Here is a 24,337-nt window from a genome sequence, read left to right on the forward strand (position 1 = left end):
AGTTTTTTGTGTTTTTGGTTTTTTTTTCCCCTGGCTTCTGTGAAGATTAACTTTTTTTATTATTATTATTGTTTGGCAGGTTCTTTTAATTGGCTGGAAAATATTCTTCCTGTGAAGTTCCAGTGCTCTGGTGCTTGAATGAGCACAGCATCCCATTGGCTGCCTATACCACCTCCTGATTGGCTCCAGATCCTGGATGGGGGATAGATAAGGCCAGCTATAAAAGCCCTAAGCTTTGCTCTTGGTCCCCCAGTGAGCAGGAGCTAGGGGTATAAGCAGAGCAAGGCTGCAGCAGTAGCAAGTCCTTGACAGACTCCTTTCTCTGTGAGTGTATCCAGATCCGCATCTTTGCTGAAGCCGAAGAAAGAGGAGACACTCAGAAAAACTTAGCGGAAACTTGTCAGAGAATGCTCCAAAAGTCAGTTATTCTCCTGCTGCTGGTGATCAGTGCTTCTGCATCTTATGAAGCCGAACAGAATGACTCTGTGAGCCCCAGGAAAACCAGGGTTGCAGCACAGAATTCAGGTAACACCCCTCAAAGAGGGCTTTAGAGCCGAGAGCCCTGATGTACTTAACTGTTGCAAATGTCTCTGCTGCTAATCTTTGCTATAGGCTGTCCCTTCCTGGCTGTTAGTATTAAATTATGTAAGCAAAAATCCTAGGAAACTGATTCTGTGTAATATTGATGCATAGCTAAAGGAAATAATCTCATTTCAAGAGATGGTTTATAAACCAGCATGTAATCTGCAACATGTATATATATATTGCAGATATTAAACAAGTTACATGCACTTTTTTCATGCTGACTGAATTTTTTTCCTCCTGTCATAAATACACTTTAATGTTAAATTCCTTGCTTATTAGCAAGTTAAAGCTCCTTCTGCTAAATATCTCTGTGTTCAAAGGGGGGAGGAATAAGATTTTTTTTCTAATACCACTTCAGAGAATGTAATCTAAACATGTGTCCACTGTTAACATGTAGTCTTAATTGCCTATATTGGTCAGAATGGCAACATGACAATATGATAAACACACTTACCTAACTAGCCTTTACAACAGATGAGGAATAACTAGCAAGTCATCACTGAATGGTTCCAGTTCGTGTGCTGTAGGTGTCCAGATGAACTGAGCACATTTTATGTTCTCTTGAGCAATGAAAAAATAAAAATGTCTTAAAAATATAAGGTAAAGACAATGGGGAGGGATCCTCTAATTTGGAGCTTATTAAGAGCTGTTTTATTTTAGATCTGCAGGGCTTTGCAGTACTATATGAGGGTGTTTGCTCAATTTCCTTTTGTATTTGGTTGCTATAGAAACATAAGATCTCTCTCTAGTCCACTGTGCCTAAAACAATAAAACCCTAATGCATATTAAACCTGCTGAAAGCAAGGTTATAATTGGAACCTATCAAAACATAATTATGAAAACAATTTGAGATGGCCAGGGGTGAATTAGGAATAGGATAATATCACATCTTTCTCTCCAGGTGTGTAAGTAGTATTGGAGCACAGGGGCTGCATTTCTTTTTCCCTCGAAAGATAGCAGTTGTAACAGACCCCTCTTTAGATTAGGAGCTAGTTTTTGGTACAGGTTTTCCTCTACTACTCTGCATATTATATCCTCCCATCACAGACATCTAATATATTGATTTGAGACTCCAGGTTCACTCTCTTCCCTGAAGAATGTCAGTAACAAGATCTGACAAAAAGTAATGACTATGACCTGCACAGGGACATAATTGGACAGACATTCAGCTTACTGGAAAAGGCTAATACGTGTTAACTTTAGGGCAGTAATCTGGTAATACAGTTGGCTCATAGTTTCAGTACACCCTATATCATTTTTTAATACAGAGAAATGTTATGTTCTGTTGGTGTCTGTGTGAATTATTTTAATTACACATTGATTTTCATTAGTTTAACTCCCCGGATCAAATGTTTATTCTATCTTCATGAAAACCTTTATCAGAGCTGGGTCCCATATTTATGAATATGTAGCAAGTAACTAGGGACTATCTGTGCTCCAGTTGGACTAAAACTTTCTCCGTCCTAGCATGATAAAGTACTCTCAACACTAGTCAAAGCTTTTCTCCCTTCAAAATAGCCACAAGAATGAAAAGGAAGTTATCATATTGGTTTATTTTATTTTAGGCTAGTGTCCCTGTGTGCTATTGATTCCATTTTTCTCTTTCAACCATTATATACGATCTAGATATTGTCAATTCATCAAGACTGCCTTTCAGACTAATAAACTATTGCAACTCCAGGGCTTTTAGCAGTATCCCAAACATGCATAATCTCCACTAGTTTCTCCTTCATCTGTGCCTCAGATGGACTAACTTTATATTAAGTGGGCTCTGCACAACCTTTAAATAAAAAAGGTGTAAACTCAAAAAGTGGAAGTAGTAATGCCTCAGGTCAATATTGGTGAAATGGACCAATAGGAAACATTTTTAATTTGTACGCGTCTAGGACATGCGACTGTCAGTCAGAAGAACTGTGTTCTTTTCCAAGTTTTGCTGGTGGCTCATTTCATGACTTCAGTTAAAAGCAAGAGGCATGTTTGTTAATTCCTTCCCACCACCGCCACCCCCCCCCAAAAAAATCCTGTGACACAGGACTATGTCTATAAGAGTTTTCTGCAACTTAATCATTGGTAACGTGCTTTGTGGTCTCAGATGAAGGGGGCTATGGAAGTGGGAAGTGGGAAGCATTGTGTAATGTCCTATGCCTGTCTTCCAGCTGAAGTGGTTCGCTGTTTAAATAGTGCCCTCCAGGTGGGTTGCGGTGCATTTGCCTGCCTGGAGAACTCTACTTGTGACACGGATGGAATGTATGACATCTGCAAGTCCTTCCTCTACAGCGCTGCTAAATTTGACACTCAGGTACAGTAAAATGCTAACCTCTTTTTCCTTTACACCCTGATTCAGCCAAGTGCTTGCTTAATCCCTGTGGCACTCAAATGCTTGGAATGGAGATTTTAATAGGCCCTGATCCTGCAATGAGTTCTGAACAGGCCACCCATAGTTACTAATGGGCCTTGCTACTACTTAGATGCACTTGTGTGAACCAGGACTTTGCTTTTTTGGCCACAAATCTATTCTTCAGGGAGATTTTCTACAGTACGTTTTCCACATAGTGTGTGCTGTGTGTGAGGACTTGGCAGAGACCGTCTTGTGGGGTAGAGAGCTAAATTTCCTCTTCAAGAGGAAATATAAACGTTCTTCTAACAAAGTCACTCCTTCTGACTGTGTAACCTGGCATGGATGTGTGATTTGAATTGGAAGTCTGCAGCCCCGGAATTGCAAAACCAGATCAGCCTGACTCTCTCGAGCTGCAGATTTATTTTTTTTTCTTTTCACACAGAATAGCTAGAGAAAGTATCGTAGTCTTGGCTCTGCTAGGAACATTTACCATCATCTATGAAGTGGGCGTAATAACCATCTCTTCCAAGAGGGGCGGGTGACACTGTTTGGAAGATCTCAAGGTGCCTTAAAGTGAAACACACCACATCAGGATGTGAGCCTCAAAACCTGCTTAATGGTTGGGGCACTCAGCACCTTACAGGATTGGCCCCTATATATGCAATATCGCTATCACACAGCTGTGCCACTAGCATTTGAGGCCATTTTGATGCTGTTGCTTAGACTGGGAAGCTCTTTGGAACAGGGAGTAAGTATTGTGTTTGCCCAGTACAACTGGGGCCTTCATCCTGAGGGGGACCATTAGGCATTAATCAATATTAAAGCATTGTGTTCCACTGGCTTGTATTCCTAGACTGTAAATGGGTTTCTTTATTGCTGAGTAAGCTTTTGACACAGCAAGGATAAATAGCAGCAATTAGCAAAAGCAGGGTATGTGTTAACATTTTATGAACAACTTATGCAGCTGCACATTAAGATGATGCTGCTTCTAAATTTGCAGGGAAAAGCCTTTGTGAAAGAGAGCCTGAAATGCATTGCAAACGGAGTTACGTCCAAGGTTTTCCTTGCCATTCGGAGGTGCTCCACTTTCCAAAGAATGATCTCGGAGGTGCAGGAGGAATGTTACAGCAAACTGGACATGTGTAGCATTGCAAAGCGTAATCCTGAAGCAATCACTGAAGTTGTCCAGTTTCCAAATCACTTCTCAAACAGGTATGTGGATGTTTCATTATGTGAAACATACAAGAACACAAAATGAAGCACATTTAAAGGGATGTTCTCAATCTGAATCTACTTTTTTAATTTTTACATGTTCCAGATACAGCTCACTTTAAACAGTACTTCCTGGAGTTTTAAAATACTGTGAATCAGATTTTTTTTTTCTGATTTCCCCTTGATGTACAGAACTTTATAAATATGAGCAGGGAAAATAGTGAAACTAGCTAGACAAAGAGCTTTAAGTTGACTGTGTCTTTCAGAGCTGAGAATTCTTTGGTTAACTTTTGTTATACTTAGCAGACATGTTACTTCTAGTGATGGATGGCAGATGCAACATTTTCAGACATGTAGTTGAGTGTCCTTTTAATTCTTAGGTTGAACGTCTCTTAGTGAATATTGCAGCTTAATTTCCTCCCAAGGCAACTCCACCGAAACAGTCTCATTTTATGTTTAATATAAATAACTAAGAATGCTTTAAAGGGGGCACTAGCTAATTGGCTCTTCTATGACTTTGTTGTCATGACCCATTATCAGCCACCTGATAAAACAAAGTTACTGTCATCTCTAGAACCAGGCAGGGTAAAGCTAGTGTGGGCATGTCTGCAGCGTAGATGAACTCTTTCGGCTTTTGCAATGTTATAATTATTTTGGCTGGGAGTGGGGGGTTTACTGGTATAGTTATACTAGTACAAGCCCTAGTGTGGATACAATTATCCCCAATATAAGGGTGACTTATATTGGGGATAACTCATTCCCTTTCCTATATAGGAGTAAGCTATAAACACCTGTATAACTGCATCTACTCCCAGGTGGGGGTGTTCTACCACATAACTATACTGCTACAGGCATACGTAGACAAGTCCTTCATTTTATAATCTCTTGGGTATAAATGTTTGACTTGCACCCATGAAGAGTTCAGGTGAGTTGACACTCTCTACATTTTCTGTGGACACTTACACAGAGTGAGTGCGTGTGTGTAGACACACTAGCACTCTGAAATGGTAAAACAGGTTAAGTCAAGGTGCAAAGCCACGGAGAATCAAGCCCTCCAACAGGGTTGCTGTTCCTTAAGACACACGTCTTGGGATAAAATGTGGTAAAGGAAACGACTACGCATACAGCCTTGGACAAGTGGTGAAGCAAAAGGATATTGTAACATGTTGAGTAACAAAAGAAGCAGGATTTCCCAGCTAATAGTTTACACTAAGTTCGCCTAAAGCATCCTGCTTTCCCAGCCCAAGTCCCAACATAGACACAAAATAAGAATGTGCCAGTTGACATGGAATTCCAACAGGAAGTAGTTAAAGGGTCATGCAGCTTCCTGTGATTTAATCTTAAGTCAGTAGCCGTGAAGGAGGAAGGCCCTCCTGCCTCTGGACATGCTGTAGCTACTGAAATTAAAATCCATTTATTTAATAATCCTTTTTAAAAAAGATTTTATTTCTATCCACTAATTTTGAGTGCTGGAGAGATAGTCAAGGCATGGAATAGGTTGTAGGGAAGGGAATAGAATCTGAAAGTTCATTTGATGATAAACACAAGATCATCATCATCCAATAGAACCTCTTCTACAAAGGATACTAACCTGAGCAAAACCTGACACCAGGAAGAAGAGAGGTTTCACGAGGCAGTTCCCAGTCACTAGCTTCTGTGATGCATCTGCAGCAACATAGAATAAAATAGACAACATTCTGTAACCCTTTATATAAGGGTAAAGGATCTATAGAGGTGTTCATAAATGGCCACTGAGTTGCCTGAATCCAAAAAGTCTAACTTAGCTAACGTTAGGGTTTTTCTATAACCTCTCCTGCTGTACTTGTAACCACCTGTAACTAGAGCTGTGCAACTAATGGATATTTTTGGTTCTCTGAAAATCCACCCCTCAAAAAATTATTTTGGTTCAACCTGAAAATGAAATTTTTCAAAAACTTTGCATCATCATAAGACTTTTTAAAAAACTTTTTAATTTGCCAATCATATTAAGTCCCCTTAAGTAGGCAGGGCAAACCGGAACAAGTGAGAAAGAGAGAGAGAGAGAGCTGTGTTGATTCTTCCTGAGTCCCATGGAGGAGAATTCTTTTGAGCACTGTTCTTTCTCTGCTTGACTCAAACAGAGATGGGGAAACAGATCAGCACAAATTCCTGGCTCTCTCCCATAAACAGGAGAGCAAGGAAAGCATACACTCAGGGCCTTGTGCTAAAATAAAATTCCACTGTAGAGGGTAGAAACTGCAGTCACAGGCCCTGATTAAATTTACCAACTTTCTCATCTTCAGCATGTTACTGCTGGTTGTAAATCCTAAAAAAAATTCATCCCGTTAGGAATGCCTGCATTTGTCACCTATTAGACCTACATTGACCTAGTTTTCTTCTTCAGCTCTTTCCAAAGACTACATAGAAGGGGGGAAAGGGTTGGTGTCCAATCTCCATAGAAGAGTCCTAAGCAGCATATAGAAATTCAGATGCCTTTATAGGAGTGTACATACCACATCAGACCAATGGTCTATCTAGTCCAATATCCTGTGCAACAGTGCTCAGTCCCAGATTTTTCAGAGGAAACTGCAAAAAAAGAGCCATAAGGCAAACAGTTAGGGAATAACTTTTGCATAGGGGAATTTCTACTATGGAGCGCATAAAGGTCTATAGCTTCCAAAACTTACTTCTGTCTATTATCATAAGGGCCGGGCTGTGCTCAAATCTATTTTGAGCTGATGGTCTTGATATTACACTTGCTTGTGGGGATGAAATAAGGCAGTTTACCATTTTGATGGTTTTTTACTAGTGAATTAAATCCTGATAAAGATGAGACCTTCTTGATACCTTTGCTCCTAGTCCAACACCGACTTGCCAAAAAAATCAGAGTATCATTTACTAATTAGAACTGAAATTTGTGTATTTAACTAGTCATTGCTGTGCTCCTGTTAACTAAAACTAGAAGTTTGTCCCAGAAGAATATGTACTGTAACTCCATGAATCAAAGATGGAGATGCATATCTCTGGGATAGAGAGCAATCTATGTAAGATGATGTTATATTATAACTTGCGCATTTGCCGTGAAACTCTTACAGAGCAGGACCTTGGACCACCCCCCCCCCCCTTGCAGTAATAGCTTACAATTTCAGCATGGTCCTCAATACACACAAAAACCAACCCTGAGAATTCCAGTTCTCTTGGAACAGCACAACTTTTCTGGAGTAGTCCCTTTCAAACTGATTTGCTCTAGCTTGGGATCAACTCTCCCTCCTGTGCTACCACCTCAGTAACTGTCTTGGTTCATTTATCCAGGTATTACAACAAGCTCGTGAGAAGTTTATTGGAATGTGATGAAGAGACTGTCAGCACCATCAAAGATAGCTTGATGGAGAAGATAGGACCCAACATGGCCAGCCTCTTCCATCTGCTGCAAACAGATCACTGCTCTCAAACACACCCCAGGGCAGACTTCAACAGACGACGTATCATTGAGCCTCAAAAGCTAAAAATCTATTTCAGGAACCTCCGAGGTGAGGGATCTATTCCATCCCATGTGAAACGTACCTCTTCAGAAAGTGCATAATTCTTTAGGGGAGAGAGAATGGGTGTGTAAGGGATCTAAGCACTACCAATATAGAAGCCTCTTTTTCTAGAAAAGTTAATACACCCATCCAAATGTACTGTAGGCTGATTTTAATAACAATTAGAAACTGGTTTTAGATTTAGTTCATATTTTCTATCCCTCTCAAACCAATTTGCATGGAACTAGGCTTCGGTGTTCAATGTCCCAGCTTTCTGCCTTTGAAATTTCTCCATCTCTCTTCTCTTCCCCACAAAAACAAAAGGAAAGTCATAGACCTAGGCTTTTACAACAGTCAGTTCTTCAGCAGACACCAAATTATCAATGAACTGTAGCTCAAACACCCTTGCTGTTTGAAACAAACTCCAATAGTTTAACCTTAATAGTATGAGGCTGGTAGGTGGTGATAGCTTTTAATGGATCTATCCTAAAAATATCAATGGAATTTGTGTTATGAATCTGTGCTGGCCATGGACAAATATGAATGTCGTGTTTGGATTCTTGGTCTCAGTGACACACAGTCTTAATCCTCTGTCATAAAACTCCCTTGCCCAGTTAATCTACCACAATCAGGTCTAGCACTCACAAAACGTGGAGGACTGTTTGTTTAGTATTGTCCTGCATCTCAGTGCAAAAACTACTAGCAAACCAGACTAGTTGCACTGTGGTCAGCATGAGGTGCAAGACCATGTGGTGAAAGCAGATTTTAAGATGGTCAGTCTTTGCATTGGTTTGAAAACCCAGCATCTTTATGTACTGTATCTAACTGTTAAAAGCTTTAAAAGAATCCTTAACAAAACTGTCTTAAAACTAGAGTATTAAAGGTCTTGCCCTAACTGTGGTATACAGAGTTTAAATATCTGTCATGTACTGTACATAAATTCCAGAAGAGTCTGCTTAAAAGAAGCAGAATATAATAATTTTATTGCATATAAATTTAGTTTTGTACCTTAGCTTTATTTTTCCCCCTGGAAATAGTATCTCTATCATATTCAAAAGTACACATTCCTCACGGTGGGCTTTTTATAATGGAAGAGAGAGAAATTGTTTCATCATGTATTAGAATTGGTCCAGGTAAAAACTGGTGAGGAGCTATTCATACTCACCGATCGGCTGGATTCTGACTGCCCAAGCTACCTTCAGGGGTTGCCATGGTACTTAGCTTGCATCCAAGGCAGGAGTACTGGGAATGGTCAAAATGGCTGACAGAACAACTCTTAAATATCACGGCTGCAGGCTTCAGAAGGGTCACTTCTGAGGCACGACATGGAAAATAGAGCCATGTTTGGTATGCCTAAAGGTAGCCGGCAATCCAAAAAATGAAATGCCTCAAATCTAAACACATGCATCACTGTGCCTGTTGCGAGGCACTTGAAATGCACAGCCTGCATTTCCTACCATGCTCTTCTGTAAAAGAGGCTCTGAACTGAGGCTTACAAGTTGACTTTCTTTTTTCTTCTTTTTTTTTTTTTGCACGCATAGCTGAAGCCTAGAGCAGCTTTTCTGAACAGTAGTCCGTCTTGGGTTCTGTATGCCAAAAAAAGCAACCTTGTGTTGTGTCATGTGAGCAGCAGGGCTGATTCCACACGCACATTCCAAAATCTACCCAGTTAGAAACTACTTCTGGTGGGTGGCTGACTCTGGTTCATCTAGTTAAGAAGCTAATCAAGTTCTGTAAAAGGCTAACAGGAGGGACATCTTTTTGCAAAATATAAAGCAATAGAACTTTTTAACCACAAAGCCTTTAAACAATGCCTTGCTGCTAATATATTAAAACCAGATGCAGTGGCAGCATTTCCAGAATTGCTGTCTTCATTAAATGTAGCCCAAAAGTGCTGTCGTAAAATTGTAAGCAGCAAAAAAGGTTGCTGACAGTGATTTTTTTTTTTTTACACACACACACACACACACACACACACACACACACACTCTGAATCATGCTGTCCTATTCAAGCTAAGTGCAACATTGTAGTTCATTCTTAACACTATCAGGTATACTGGAATCCAATCCTGCAAGGTGCTGCATGCTTTCCAGTGGGAATTACGGGTGCTCAAGTAGCAAGGGCTTGATTTTTACCAGGTGCAGGTGCTCAGCACTTTGTGAGAGGTACTTTTCGAGATGCACCATTAGGAAAGGGACATTAGAACAGGAAGTTCAGCGGAGTTTGGGTATCAAGTACAATACACAGTGGCGTGTCTACAGTGGGGATTTGCTCCTATTAAAGCTACTAGTATAGCTGCCCTGGAGCTGTGGTCCCTTTACATACATAGTGCAAAGCAGCTATTTCAACCAGTAAAACTCACCTTGTGAAGCAGGTAGAACACTTTCCCTCAGAACATTTTGTTGTAAAATAGCTTGACAACTATTTGTATAAACACTGCTTAGGGTTTTCATGTTTTTTTTCCCGAAGGCTATTTTAAATACCCAACATTTTGAATGTTAAGTGGAAACTCTTTTTGGCTGTCAAAAAGAGAGTTTGGTTTTTCAATCAGATCCCCAAAAGTATAAAACATTTCCAATCAATTCTTTTATTAGTTTTTTCACCTGGGGAGGACAGGGGGGTGTCCTTTCCTGAGCAACCCTATTACTGTGGTTTCAAGCAGGGATAAATCTCATCTAGTGGGTTTACCTATCTACACTGATAGCTAACCTCCTCCCCCCCCCCCCACAACTACTCAGTGTAGAAAAAAATCTATTTCACGAAAATATTTGAGCTGCTTAGTTTATGCCTAATGTCTCACTTCCCCCCACCCCCACGGCCTATAGTAATACTAGCACTGCAATACAGTCACACAATTTTTATAGGGAAAAATGATTCTCAGTGTAGAATCTGACTGTTTCACACCTATTTAATCTCTAATGCTTTTTTTTGTCTCATGCTCACTGCGAAGTGATTTTCTTGGGGGTTGAGGGGCTTATCTAGATGCGTTTGCATGATTCTCATTGTGATTTGTTTGCACTTTAGACATGTTTGTGCCATTATAAATTTGCATTATGTATTTATAATTTAATGATACTTAAGGGGGTTTTGGTTTTTTTGGCCGATTACTGGAATAAACAGTGAGCATATCTGGTATATGTCATTATTTATTGTTAAATTACATTTTTAAAGCTCCATGTGTTCATATAAGGTTATTTGAAACATATCATGGTAATGAGAGATGCAAGTTATTTTCTTTGCTTATTTTTATAATTAAAGATGCATAACTTAATATGAGGCCTATGGTGGATTCCTTCTGAGACAAAATAAAATGTTAAATTTAGTCTTTTTCTAGTGTCTGATTTTTCACTAACCCTTCACTGTTCAGAAAGACAAGGCTTTCTAAGATACTGGGTACGCAGCCTGTCTGCTACTGCTGTGGATGACAAGTCCCCCATTTTGCTTCAGCCCATTTAAGATCTGGGCCCTGAGCAATGCAACAAAATGGTTTTGTGTCCTTTGTCTTCCTGTCATCCTAGTGATACCTTACCATGCCCAGATACTCAGAGGCACTAATGGCACAGTGGCATTTGAATCAGACCTTAAGTCTGAGACCCCTAGGAGAAAAGCAGGCTTCTTGCCTTGGTTACTCCACTAGCTTGTTCCTGCTATAAAATGAAAGGAAATATAGCTGCACCTAAAGTCATGGGGTTCGAGTTGTAAACCCTGAAAGTGTTAGGGGAGACTATCCCATGACTTCACACTAGTATTATTTAACTGAGGGGCTGGGATAGCATTGGCTGTAGGAACACAGAGAGGGGTCTGTCTACACTGCATCTGGAGGTAGACTTACACACGAGCTCTGATTAAGCTAGCTCACTAAAACAGTTAGTATAGCAGTAGAGACAAGCTACCTGAATATAACCCCAGCTACATCGCTGGTGTCTCACCTGCCACCACACTCGCTCAAAGCTCACATACTTATCCAATGGGCTGGAAACCCCCAGCTGCTGTGTGGATTTGACACCCAGGGTACCTTTCTTTAACAAACATGAGACCTACGAACAAAGAAGATATAGAGAACATACTGCCCAATTTTAAGGCCTATTTATTTTAATCTTTTCTTAGCACTGCAAGTGCTACAGCAGCATCACCGTGCCCCTGTAGCACAGACACGTACATACCACAGCAACAGAAGGGCTTTTTCCAGCAGTGTGGTAAATCCACCACTTCAAGAGGCAGTAGCTAGATGGACTGAAAAATTCTTCCATCAACCTACCTAATGGTGGCTACAGTGGAGCTTAAATTGGCTTAACTACATCTCTCAGGTAGACCTAACTGTGTGAAGAAAAATCACTCTTAAGTTTTAGGTGTAGCCCAGGCTTTAGTTCCTGCTAGTTACTTTCAGCCCAAGTTCTATCTCAGCACTCACAGGGTCCTCCTCCCCCTAGTAGCTAGGCAACCTCAGGTCACTAACAGATTTTATCTTCACAACACCTCTGAGGTAGAGCAGTGCTCTCAACCCCGTTTTTACAGATCAGGAACTGAAGGATAAGGTACAGGTGAGCTTCTACAATCCATGCTGCTGTGACTTTGCTGCCATTGGTATAGGAGCCAACCTAGACTACAGCTGGCAGTGGCATGGATACAGGTGCTGAAACTACAGTGTAGACATACCTCTGGGCCTTGCCCAAGTCACTCTATGGATGAGCTAGAAATTTGACCCAGGTCTCCTGGGTTGCAGCCAATGCCATAGCCGAGGGATTCAATACATTTTAAAGGATGATCTAGTGACCAAGTGTTTCATATCACCTCTAGAGAGTAGTCCACAGAGAATAAGCACCTACTGTACTGCCCATTACAGTAACGCTTACCTCATAAGGTAGAAGCCTGTGCGCTGGATGCTGAAAGTCACAGGTTCAAATCCTGCTGTTCACAGGAGACTCTTGAAGCTTTAATAAAGGGAGCGGGTGACAGAGCAGAATCATTAGCAAAATGAAGGTAAAAGCACTTTTTAGAGACCATCTTTATAATAAATAGCTCCACAGGGAGAAGAATTTTTATTTTAATTTACAGGCTTCCTCCATCTCATGTAGCTCCAAACACAGAACTCTTATCTACACATAGTCCAGGATCTCTCTCTAACTTTCCATGAAAGATCACAAAAATGACGATAGTCTTTATGGAGAAAGGAGAAGGGATTAAAGGAGACTTTGCTCACATTCACCATTACAAAAGATGGACCGACCTCTTTCCAATAATCTCTTTTTTACTGCCCTATAATATCAGAACAAAAGGTGATTCAATCAAAGAAGAAAATATTTGAGTTGATTGAGAAAGGGGGAAATGATTTCATAAGCAATTTTGAAGTTGTATCTATTTTGAAACCTGAAAAATGGAAACATTTTCAATTTTTAACTGACCGAAAAATCACGTTTTTAAATAAAAGCAGGCTCAAAACAAAATGAACCATTTCATTTGACGTTCAATGAGTTTTTTTCAGCACGCCCAGAAAAAAAACCCTGTTATTCTCAAAGCTCTAGTTATGACTATTATTAACTTTTGTTGCCTGTTGCAATACAAGTTGAATCAATGACACTAAGGAAATCAGTGCGCTATTGGTCTACTTTCTACTGATGACTGATTCATAGCCTGTTTCCACTACTAGTGATCTTACCTCAGCTATGCCTGCTGTCACGCCACTGCGAGGAAAATGAGGAACTCATTTGAAGGCTTTTATGCAAGCTATCCAAATGCCGAGTTGGTGACCCAGGTCCTCGGAGGAGCCTTCTTGTATCGTACAGAAATAAAAATCTAAAATAAATAAAAATGCAGTTTGAAAAGCAATAAATATTGGGAGCAGGAGTTTTCACTGTACCATGTGTAACTTAAAAAATAACTTTAAAAAAAAAAGTCTGTTTGGGGTTTTTCCCTTTAAGCGGTTTCCATTGTCTCTTTGCTCTCAAGGCTGCAATCATCTAAGCAATGATTCCACTAGGCAGGAGGTTAGTACTTCAGCTCATTCTTCTTCTGCTTCCCTTTTCAAGAATCAATGCATTTTTACTACCAGGAGTAACAGCACAGTGCCATTGATACGGATTGGGCTAATATCTGTTATTGTTAGCCAAGTGTACAATTGTTCACACTATCTGAACACAGAGTCATCTCATTAGCTTCAGAGGTAAGTTTTTATATATCATTTCTGGGATCAAAATGTAAAATCCATCATGGGGACAATTGATTTAAAATGCTACTAACATTACTTGAGATTTAGATATGTTAGCTTAAAGAGAGCATGTATATATTCATCTGACATGCAGTAGATCTTCAGATAGAAAACAACAATGCCATCTAACATTTACATCAAATTTTTCATCCTTGAGGATCCCAAAGTGACAGAAAGATACTTACACCTGCAAGGGCAGGAGAATAATCTATACCAGTATAAAGGGCCATTTAACTGTGTACTCACTAGGGATTTGTGCTGTCATAACTAGAGCTGGGGAAAACTGATCCACTGAAAAATTTTCAATCATCAGAAAATGCTGATTTGACAAAATCAATACATTTGGTGGGAATGTACCAATTTCATCCAAATTTTTTATTAAAAAACTATCAGAACACTCTTTTGACTTTATCATTTCGATTGTTACATACTTTATAATAGTCAAAATGAAACATTTCAACCCATTGAAACTCTTGGTTTCAATACATCATTTCAATATTTCCCAGATTAATTATGAATTGTTCTGGAAATTTCTTTTAGCTGGAAATTTTGAAATGTCAGAATTTCTTGTGAAATGGAAACTCAGTTTTAACCAGCTCTAGTTATAAGTATTACAGTAAAAAAAAAAATCACAGCTCTAACTGCAGTAGTGATATCAGTACAAAACTATGCACAAATTAGGTTTTAGAAGAGTAAATCACCTCTAAATGATGAATGTGGGTTGCAGTCAAATCACCATTATCATCTTAAAATGGAACAAACAAAACAAAGGATAATTTGATTTGGCTTGGGACCAAAGGACATGATTGACTGACTGATATTGTCTTTACTTTTTTTTAAGCTTCGTTATATAACCAGGGGGAAATCATCTCAATTTTTCCTGGCCCTCACCCTTCCGGCTTTCTTTATAGTTATGAGGAGAGGGAAAAAAAAAAAAGAAACCTTTGGCACGTAAAATGACTTTGTATAAAAATGTCTGGGTGTGAAGTTTGGGAACTCACTTCACTTCCTAACTCTGGGACTTTTCTGCCTTTCTTAAGAGGCTGCTTTGTATGTTAATGTATGCTGTCTCTGTCACCATCTTTCAGCAAGTGTGACTTAGAATAAAAAATATTCAAAAAAACTCAAGTAGGATGATGAAATGTAATGCAAGGTTCAAACTGTAATTTAATCTCTAGTGCCCCTTCCCATGACACAAGCAACTTGCTTAAATGAAAAGGTAGAAAAGAATTAAATGGATAAAGAGAAGGATGTTTCAATGTAAGTGTAGAATATATGCCCAAGATTTATGACAAATGATTGTGGGGGCTCAGCTTGAAATGACTTAAAGGGGCCTGATATCCAGTGGGTGGATGTTCAGCACTTCCTGAAAATCAGACCTCTTAAGGTGGTGTATGTCTGGCACCCAAAAGCACTAGTTATTTATTCAAATCTTGAACTTATATGCAAGTAAGAGTCGCAAGTGCAGCTACGTCAGCGAGGATATGACGACAAGGGCTAGAAATCCACATCTTTCAGGACATAAGAAAATCACCTGCTAGGATCCTTAAGCAATACCTCAATTTCACAATTATGGGTGGGCAGGATTCACCGTCTGTTGGAACATCTTGTCACTTCTGCTGACCAGAAGAGAGGGAAGCCTGGTCTGTCCCAGTCTATGTTCCTAAAAATGCTAACGGTGAAGTCAAAATAACGAACGCAAACCGGATTCAAATCACCATGCACTAAAATGAGGGGTAGCCTACTGCAGATATTACATGAGCTGTAAAAGCAGCAAAGAGTCCTCTGGCACCTTATGGGCTAACAGATGTATTGGAGCATGAGCTTTTGTGGGTGAAAAGCATCCAACGAAGTGGGTATTTACCCATGCAAGCTCATGCTCCAATACGTATGTTAGTCTATAAGGTGCCACAGGACTCTCTGCTGCTTTTACAGATCCAGACTAACACGGCTACCTCTCTGATACTTTACATGAGCTGTAGAAACCTGCAGTGCACCTTAGTCCCAAACAGAACAACATCTGGAAGGGTCATGCTCACTCGGATATTTGGGTCCTATGGAAGGACAAGGTAGGATTGCAAGTCATCTGTTGAGCCGTAGGCCACCCTAAAGCTGTTTCTCCTGAAATCAGTGGAAGTACTGGATGTGCAAGGACTTCAGATTGGGCTCAACATTTTTAGCAAGGTGAGGCATGTGATGGCAATGGTTCAATTTCACTCAGGCCATTGCAAATGTGGTCAAACGTCGTTTCTTTTAACAAAGTACAAATTTTACAAAAATAAGCAATGCCATCATTATCACTAGAAGCCAATATAATTTAGCAGTGGAGCAGTTTCACCCTTTTGACATCAATGCTCACAACAGAGTGTCTGGAATTTTGAAAGGAAGCTATGGGAATTGGGCATCTCTTTTGAAAATCTCAGCCAGAAGCTATAAAGAAGCTCACACAGTTTCAGTCCTTGGTTATAATACTTACTCACCTCGATCAGAGGCTCAGAGTAATTGATGCTTGCCAGGTACTTCAAGATGCTGAGATGAAAAGCACAGCAGAAACATGCAGCATTTTCATTTCTACCCATAGCTGGAAAAGTTAATGAAACCTATACAAATACACAGGAGGATATAATTGTTCATATGTACACATGGGATTTTTCTCTTATTTCTTTATTTGAGGATGAAATGCCATGGTAGTTTCAAAAGTAAGGAGGGGACAGAGGAATTTGGTGCAGGAGAGAACATCTACAACACAAATGATAACAGCAAGAAAGACTTGAGGGTCAGAGGAGGGCAGTTCCGTGGTAGTTGGCTGACTCAATACAATCAGACCTACTTTTCATTCCAATCTTGGCCCCTGAGCGCATGCCCAGGAGTTGGATGGGGAGCTCTTCTGGGGTTATAGAACAAAGCTATTGAGCTACTTTGTAGCTGATACTCCAGTCTCAGGGGAATGCCCTCTGCAGAGGGGTACTGGCCAGCGTGGCAGATACATCTGCTTTACCCCCAAATTCCCTCTCTGTGGCAGCATGCAAGGAGACCCCATAGAACTGGGCTGCATGAGCTCCCCAAAACTGGCCTCATTTTGAAGCAAGAAGACCCTCTACAGCTAAGGAGAGTAGGATTTGCCCCATACCAAAGCACTGTTAACTTTGCCTTTCTATACCGCTGTGTATGTCCCAAAGCTGTGAACATACATTAGTAAGTTATATAGCCAAGCCCACCCCCACCAGTGATGTAGGTAACTGTTACACTCATGATATATCTGGGGAAACTGAGGCATGGGGAGATTAAGCAACTTGCCCAAAAGCCTGTGGCAGGACCAGAACCAGAACCCGAACCCAGTTCTCCCCATGCACAATCCTGTATTTTAACTGCTAGACGACGCTCCCTCTTCTGCCTTTATAATGAAAGCCAGAAATTGTTTCAATGCCTTGCAGTGTACAATCTGACTTCTACTTTCTTTCTCCCACCCTTTGCCTGTCTACGCTTCAGAGCAAGAACTACTTACCGTTTGTGTATACAGCACCTTGCACCAAAGGGTCCTGACGCAGATCCCAGATCTAGGCACTTCTGTAATCAGAAAAAAAACAACCTGATTATACTGAACCTTCTGTTTATAGGGCAAACTGTCTGGAGAAAAGTATATCCACAGTATTTTCTCTCCGCCATTTCCTGGGGTGAAAATTCCAGGTGTGTCCTTTGAGTTTTGCTCAGGGTTATTTTTGTGTCTCACGGGTTGGAGCATTTTGCTATGAAAACAAATCATTATTATTTTCTCGATACATTGTTTTGATTGGAGTAATCAACCAACCTCCATAAAATCATCAAAGATTTGCTGCCAATCACACTGAAATCCTAGCACAATTGTACTCTCAGCTGGGGAATTTATACAGTGCGAACAAGCAGAAAAGGGGATTTATTCCAATTATTTAAGGGTTTTTTTTTACTGCACTGATAATTAATCCCGATAGTTATTTCAAGAGGATTTAAAATATTTTTCTAAGTGCTGGTATGGTTAACTGTTTCATACCTGTTTTTCCAGATTACTTCTGTTCTTCAGCTACAAATATGTATTGAGATGAACTGCCTTCTATATGTTGTTATTACTAATCTTTTGTATCATTTAATGCCTAGAGACGCCAATCCAGGATCAGGATCCCATTTTATGCCACACAAACAGGGCATTACACAATCCCTGCACCAAAATGCTTATATACTTAATAGACATGAAAATATACAAGCAAGAGGAAGACCGACTAGCTGGGTGGTGGTTGTTGTGTTGGAGTGTTTCCCCCCCACCTCCCAAAACTACTGAATTAGAAAACAGTTTCAATTACTCCTGTGTGAATTTTACTCTTACTGAATTTTGTTCAGCTATCAGGCAAGGTAGAGGAACACAGTGTTTTATATCCAGACGATGAAGGATACATTCCTGCCAGGGGTAAATCTTTCCTTCCTCTGGGTAAAGCCACCATCTCAGGAAAAGACAAGGCCAACAATTACTTTACAACAGACTGCCAGAGCCGAATAGGTTGCCTTAAGACAATCAGAAAGTCCCCCAAGTAACGCAGAAAAACACAATGACAACATAGGTGGAGCAATGAGTACAAAGAGTCACAAAGACGCAAGAGCAGCTTCCTCCCCGTCACTACCTTGGGACTGGAGAAGCAAACTCTGCGCAAGATGTGTTGATGAGTCAGTCACAACCCACACTTTCTGACATGGCATGGTTAAGGTTTGATTGATGTTATTCAATAAGACAGATGTCTTATCGCTGTATCACAGGAAGGTACTTCAGGCAGATCCACCCATGAGACCTCAGGGGAAGACACTTGTTTCTGAGCTGTATTCTCAGGTCAAGGAGCAAACTTCCCTTAATGACGGGGAGTGGTACATTCTGTAAGACAAATGAGATTAACAGAAGGACAATATTGGTTCTCTCTCTTTGCTTTAGCAAGGACTTTTGCACAGCTCCCAGCATTGAGAAGATTTTTAATAATATAGTAACATAATATTACTCAATTATATTGAGGACCAGAGACACATTGAGTTTTTTTAGGGGAGACCAAGCCTGAATTTTAGCCCTCTTGTTATAAGCTTTATTACAGGATGGATTAGATAAGAAATCCAAACTTTTAACTCAAAACCTACATGAGATGGGACCTCTGGATCCTAAGCGTTCCTGAACTTTGGGCAAGTACAGATCTAGGCTAAGATTTTCCCAAGTGACTAGTGACACTGATTGCCTCCATTCTGGAGTGCCCAATCTGAAATAATTCAAGGAGACAGACTTTCAGAGGGTGGATGCTCAGTGCTTTCTCTTTTTGGAAATCCAAAGGCATGAGGCGCACAAAATCACTAGTCATTTGGGAAAATCTTAGCACCAATCCTAAGTCTACCGTTGTCAACGCAAGCCACACCAAAATATCACAGCCCATCTTACTTACATGGTAACTATCACTTCTTTGCAACTGTTGATGCAATTGCCTTCAACTGACACTCAATACACTCCCAAGTCCAAAGCAAGGCCTTGATTAGAATCAATAAAGCCTTGCATAGCTTGGAACCTGGCTAATCTTTGAGATGTCAACAACTATGGGTATGGCTACACTTGCAGCTGTACAGCGCTGGGAGTTACAGCTGTCTTCGTACAGCTGTGTAGGGAAAGCGCTGCAGTGTGGCCACACTGACAGCTACCAGCGCTGCAGTGTGGCCACATTTGCAGCATTTGCAGCGCTGTTGGGAGTGGCTGAACAGGCATTCTGGATACCTCCGAATACATCTGGAGGCCAATTACAGTGCTTTTGGTGGCCACACTGGCACAGTAGCGCTGCATTACCAGTGCTGCAATCGTTATACCCCAGGCAGAGCAGGAGTACAGCTAGCGCTGCAGCCAGGGAGATGCAGCGCTGTATGTGCCTTGCAAGTGTGGACGGTGAGTAAGTTGCAGCGCTGTAAACCCACCACCAGCGCTGCAACTCTCAGGTGTAGCCACGCCCTCTGTCTTGTTACCGGTCACCTGAGTTTTAAAAAAAAAAAAAAAAGAAAGAAAGAAACAGGCTGCAGAAAACTCGGAATCCTCAGTAAAGTCTCTGTGCTCTGGAATCCAATCTTTTGCTCCATAACCATGGTTGTCAAGCTGAATCATGGTTATGGAGCAAGGAGCACATATTTATTCAGTATTTCTGCTGATTAGGTTCAGTAACTGAGCAGGTGTTCAGACAGGACAGCGATAGCAAAGAATTGCGTTTTGTAAGCAGCTGTTAGCAATAGATTTGTTATTCTTTGTAAACAACCCCAGATATTGACACAATGGTCATAATATGAATGCATAAATAACCCTGATGCCTTTCCAAATGACATGCATACACTTACATGGTGGCCTGTTGTGATACTTTGTCCTGGATACCTCTGATGCATACTGCGGTTCCTTATGGAGATAGTAGATATTGTTCTCATGCAGTGATTTATTTCTCACACAGTGATACATTTCTCATGCTGAGTAAATAATGAGCTGTTCTCATAGCCCTGAACTGCCTTTAATCATGTACACATTTCTTATTGCAACAAGATAACAGCAGTATCTTATTGCCTTCCTCCCCAGCTGAAATCCTGGGAGATATTCCAGCCCACAAGAAGTCAGTCTCACCTCTGGTAAGAATCCATTGAATTTACACCAACAATGGATTTGGTCCAAGGAATTTATGAGAGGCAAACTTTGCATAGCACCCTTCTACCGCTACTCTGGCTGTGGCATTCCAGGCATTTTATGCAGCTGGAATCTGGCCCTAGTGTTGAGGAAGGCCCATTTGAAACAGAAACAGCCACCATAGGGCCAAATCCTCCGCTGGTGTAAATCAGCATTGCTTCAGTGGGTTCCATGGAGCTACCTTCATTTACACTGGCTGAGAAACTGCCCTTCACCAACATCTTCCTTTTCTGGGCAGCTCATCTCCACTTTGTTTATTATAGTTAGTGAGCTGATGCTTGTAACTTTTGGTTCTGCTCTCGTGTCTTCTTCCCCCTCCCAACATCCAGACCTCCAACAACAGATGCTCTGAGCATATTCAACTTTTTGGAAGTTCCCAATAATATATTCAAATGTGCCCAATAAATGCCCCAACAGGGAGAGAGACCAGAGAAATTCAATAATGAGCTTGTAAAAAACCCAAGCCTTCCTTGCACCTTTTGGTTTAATTGGTTACAGTCTATAAAATAAATTGAGGCTGTAAAATGTTTCATGTGCTCTTGAAAGTACAGTGTAGTCTAAGGGAGGCTGAGAGTAAGGACTCCATTCTCTGCCAGTGACTCAATGTGCGACCTTAAACAAACTACTCAGTCCTACTGGGCCTTAGTTTGCCTCTCTGAAAAACAGGGGTATTATTTCCATACCTCACAGTGGAGATTGCAAAGCTTAGCAGAATGAATGGGAAGTGCTTTGAGAGCCACAGCTAGATGGCATGGCAGAAAGGGTAAGTGTCACTGGAGTTTTTTTGGTGGTACCACTATGAAAAGAAACAGCACAACTTTTAACTAACTTGGGCCCAGATCCTCAAAAAGATATCTGGGCTCCTAACTTCCACTAAAATCAGTGGAAGCTAGGAGCCTAAATACTTTAAGGATCTGGATCTGACTTAGGGCTTGTTGACATGGGGACACACAAGAAAATTAATCTGAATTAAATAAAGATGTGAATTTTAATGTATGTTATTTAAACTGCATTAACCCTCTACATGGACACACTTGTTCAGAATTGAAGTGGCTTTCCTCTGATTTTGCTTAATTCCCTTCCAAAGTGAATTAAACTAAATCAAATTAAGGCCATTTTAATTCTGAAAAGAGCAACCAAACAGGGATTTAATGTGGTTTAACTAACCCACTTTAAATTTGCATCTTCATTTAATTCAGATTAACTTTCCAAAGCATCCCTGTGTAGACGAGCCCTTACTACCAATGGTCAGATGTGGTCTGAGCCAGCCAAATCAATGGTTAATTAAAACATCCCAGCAAAGAAATGATGCGACTGAAGATGAAGAAGAGGTGCTGGCTTTTTTACTGAAAAACCTTATCGCTCACTCCATGGAGATGGAGGGAGCCTGGGAATTCATTACACTGCATCAGTGCAAAGATTTCTCCTGGCATCTCAAGGACTGTCAGGAAATGATTAAGAAAGCAGAGGAAATTAAAGTAAGTCAGAAAGAGTTTTGATCCCAATCACATTTCTCCCCCCACCCCCCCCCAGCTCCACTCCCTTTGTCGTGGGAGAAGAGAATTGCTCAGAGCCCAGCTTAATGTCAAAGTGCAACACCCTAGAGCAAGAAATATACTGGATGCCAAATGGAAGCCTAGCCCATCTTCCAAACCAAGCTTCTCGTTTGCTTACATTGTTAAGTATCTCAAGATAGGAGCCATCACCTTGTTATCAGCAGCCAGCTGTCAACGCCTAACGAATACGGATGCAGCACCCTGACATTTTCATACTTTAATAACATCAGGAAACCAATGTATGCTCATACAGGATTTGTCTAATCATTTAAAGGCCAAATCCTGCAGTTGCTCAAAGTCCTATTGAAGTCACTTGCAGTGGGTGGGTGGGGGTGGTGTGCCTGAATTATATCTCGGAGAAGCAGTCGTGCCTAATGGATAGCGCTCTCACTGGGGGTCAGGAAACTCGGGTTCTATTCCCAGTGACCTACTGTGTGATCACTTCACCTCTGTCTCCCTTCACACCTTGTTTGTTTACAAAAGGGTCTCGGGGTATGTCTACACCAATTAGAGGTGTAAGTGCAGCACCGATAGACACACCCAAGCTATCTTTGCTCTAGCTAGCTCAAACAGCAGCAGCAGCAAAGCTGCAGCCACACAGGCTGTACAAGCCCACTCTGGACTTTAAGTACGTACACAGCGGCTAGCCCATGCCACCAGGGCTTCTGTGCTGCTGCTATCTGAGCTAGATCAAAGCTAGCTCAGGTCTGGCTCCACATGCTGCAGTCAGACTGCAGTGTAGACAGACCTTTAGACAGTGTGCAAAGTAAGGGTATGTCTATGTCTACGTCTACACTACAGCCACTGCAGCTGTGCCACCGTAGTGCCACAGTATAGGCACTTCCTACATCGATAGAAGGGGGTTTTCCATCAGTGTAGTTAATTCACCCCTCAGAGAGAATTATTCCATTGACCTAGCCACGTCTACACCAGGGATTGGGTCGAACTAACTACAGCACTCAGGACATGACATTTTTCACAGCCCTGAGCACCGTAACTAGGTTGATCTAATTTTTAAGAGTTGGCCAGACCGAGCACAGTGGAGCCTCTAGGTATGATTGTAGTATAAATAATAATAAACCTGAGAAATTTTTCCTTGGCTTTCTGTTTGAGATACAGACTGTATGTTTTACCACTTTTATTAAATAATAACAATAAAAGAATCTATAGCTCTTATACAGCACTTTTCACTGTCAATCTCAAAGCACTTTACAAAGGCAGGCAAATATCATTGCCTCTCTGAGCTCACAATCTAAATAGACAAGACATACAAAATACTGTTGTCTTCATTTTACAGGTGAGGAAATCAAGGCACAGGGCAATTAGAGGTTTTGCTTGAAGCCACTTAAGTCAGCAGCAGAGCTGAGACCAGAAGGTCTGCCAAATCCTAGCCCAGCGCCCCTCCATGGGCCCATGCTACAGTATAGCAGCAACGAGCAAGCCTGAATGAGCAATTCTCTTCAGACTCCATTCCTGAGGTGAGGAGATAGCCACAGTAACCCCTCACTGAACCCACGGCAAATGCCCCTACACATATCTCAGACCTTGATCAATACAAATTTCTCCTCTTTGGCCCAGCTCTGTCCTAAATGCAGTCACTGGAATCATCCTTCGTATCATGTCTGCCTGCCTCCCACTTTGAACCCCTCCATCAGCTTTCCATGTCTTACAGCAGCAAACCCAAGCCCATAAGATGTCCCCTTTCCTGCATCTCTCCTCCCATCCCCTGTGGCTCTTTTCCCACTCTTAAGGTGTAGCGCTGTGGGAGCTGTGTTGGCGGAAGAAGCTCTCTTGCCGACGTAGCGTTGTCTACATGAGGGGTTAAGTCGGTATAAAGACATCACTCAGGAGTGTGGACTTTTCACACCCCTGAGTGACATAGTTATACCGATATAGTCTCTCATTTAGACCAGACCTCAGCCTGATACTGGCTGCCTGGAATACACACTCTCATCTCAGTCACCAAGCACCTCTTTCTCCTCCTTCCAAAATCCCTTCTTCAAAAGTCACCACTCTCACTGATCTGTCCCCTCCGTCCCTCCTCCTAAATGATTCCCATCCCTCTCACGAACTCTTCTCCTCTGCTTGAGCCTTGTGTGACTTCCCTAACCTGTAAGCTCCTAGAGGCCAGGGACAGGTAGCTGAGTCTTGTCTGAGCTGCGAAAAGGGTGGTTTATCTTTGTTTGTTCCTTTGCTTGCTTGAGTTCTACTCCTGCCAGCTTTTCTATTTTTGT

General features: G+C 41.2%; 1 protein-coding gene and 1 long non-coding RNA gene across 2 annotated transcripts; one reads left to right on the forward strand and one right to left on the reverse strand.

Annotated features, from left to right (window-relative positions):
- Positions 1-235: 235 nt before the first annotated feature.
- Positions 236-8,074, forward strand: STC1 (stanniocalcin 1). The gene is made up of 4 exons (XM_050940290.1): positions 236-525; positions 2,742-2,884; positions 3,924-4,135; positions 7,427-8,074. The coding sequence occupies exons 1-4, from the start codon at positions 408-410 to the stop codon at positions 7,695-7,697; spliced, it is 744 nt and encodes a 247-aa protein (XP_050796247.1). The 5' UTR covers positions 236-407; the 3' UTR covers positions 7,698-8,074.
- LOC127045027 (uncharacterized) lies at positions 5,120-16,435 on the reverse strand. The gene is made up of 5 exons (XR_007772595.1): positions 16,322-16,435; positions 13,293-13,429; positions 12,490-12,567; positions 6,628-6,700; positions 5,120-5,800 (listed from the first exon to the last, which is right to left on the reverse strand). It is a non-coding gene; the product is annotated as an uncharacterized LOC127045027 (long non-coding RNA).
- Between the last annotated feature and the right edge of the window lie 7,902 nt (positions 16,436-24,337).

This window comes from Gopherus flavomarginatus, chromosome 2, assembly GCF_025201925.1.
Source record: "Gopherus flavomarginatus isolate rGopFla2 chromosome 2, rGopFla2.mat.asm, whole genome shotgun sequence".
NCBI lineage: Eukaryota > Metazoa > Chordata > Testudines > Testudinidae > Gopherus > Gopherus flavomarginatus.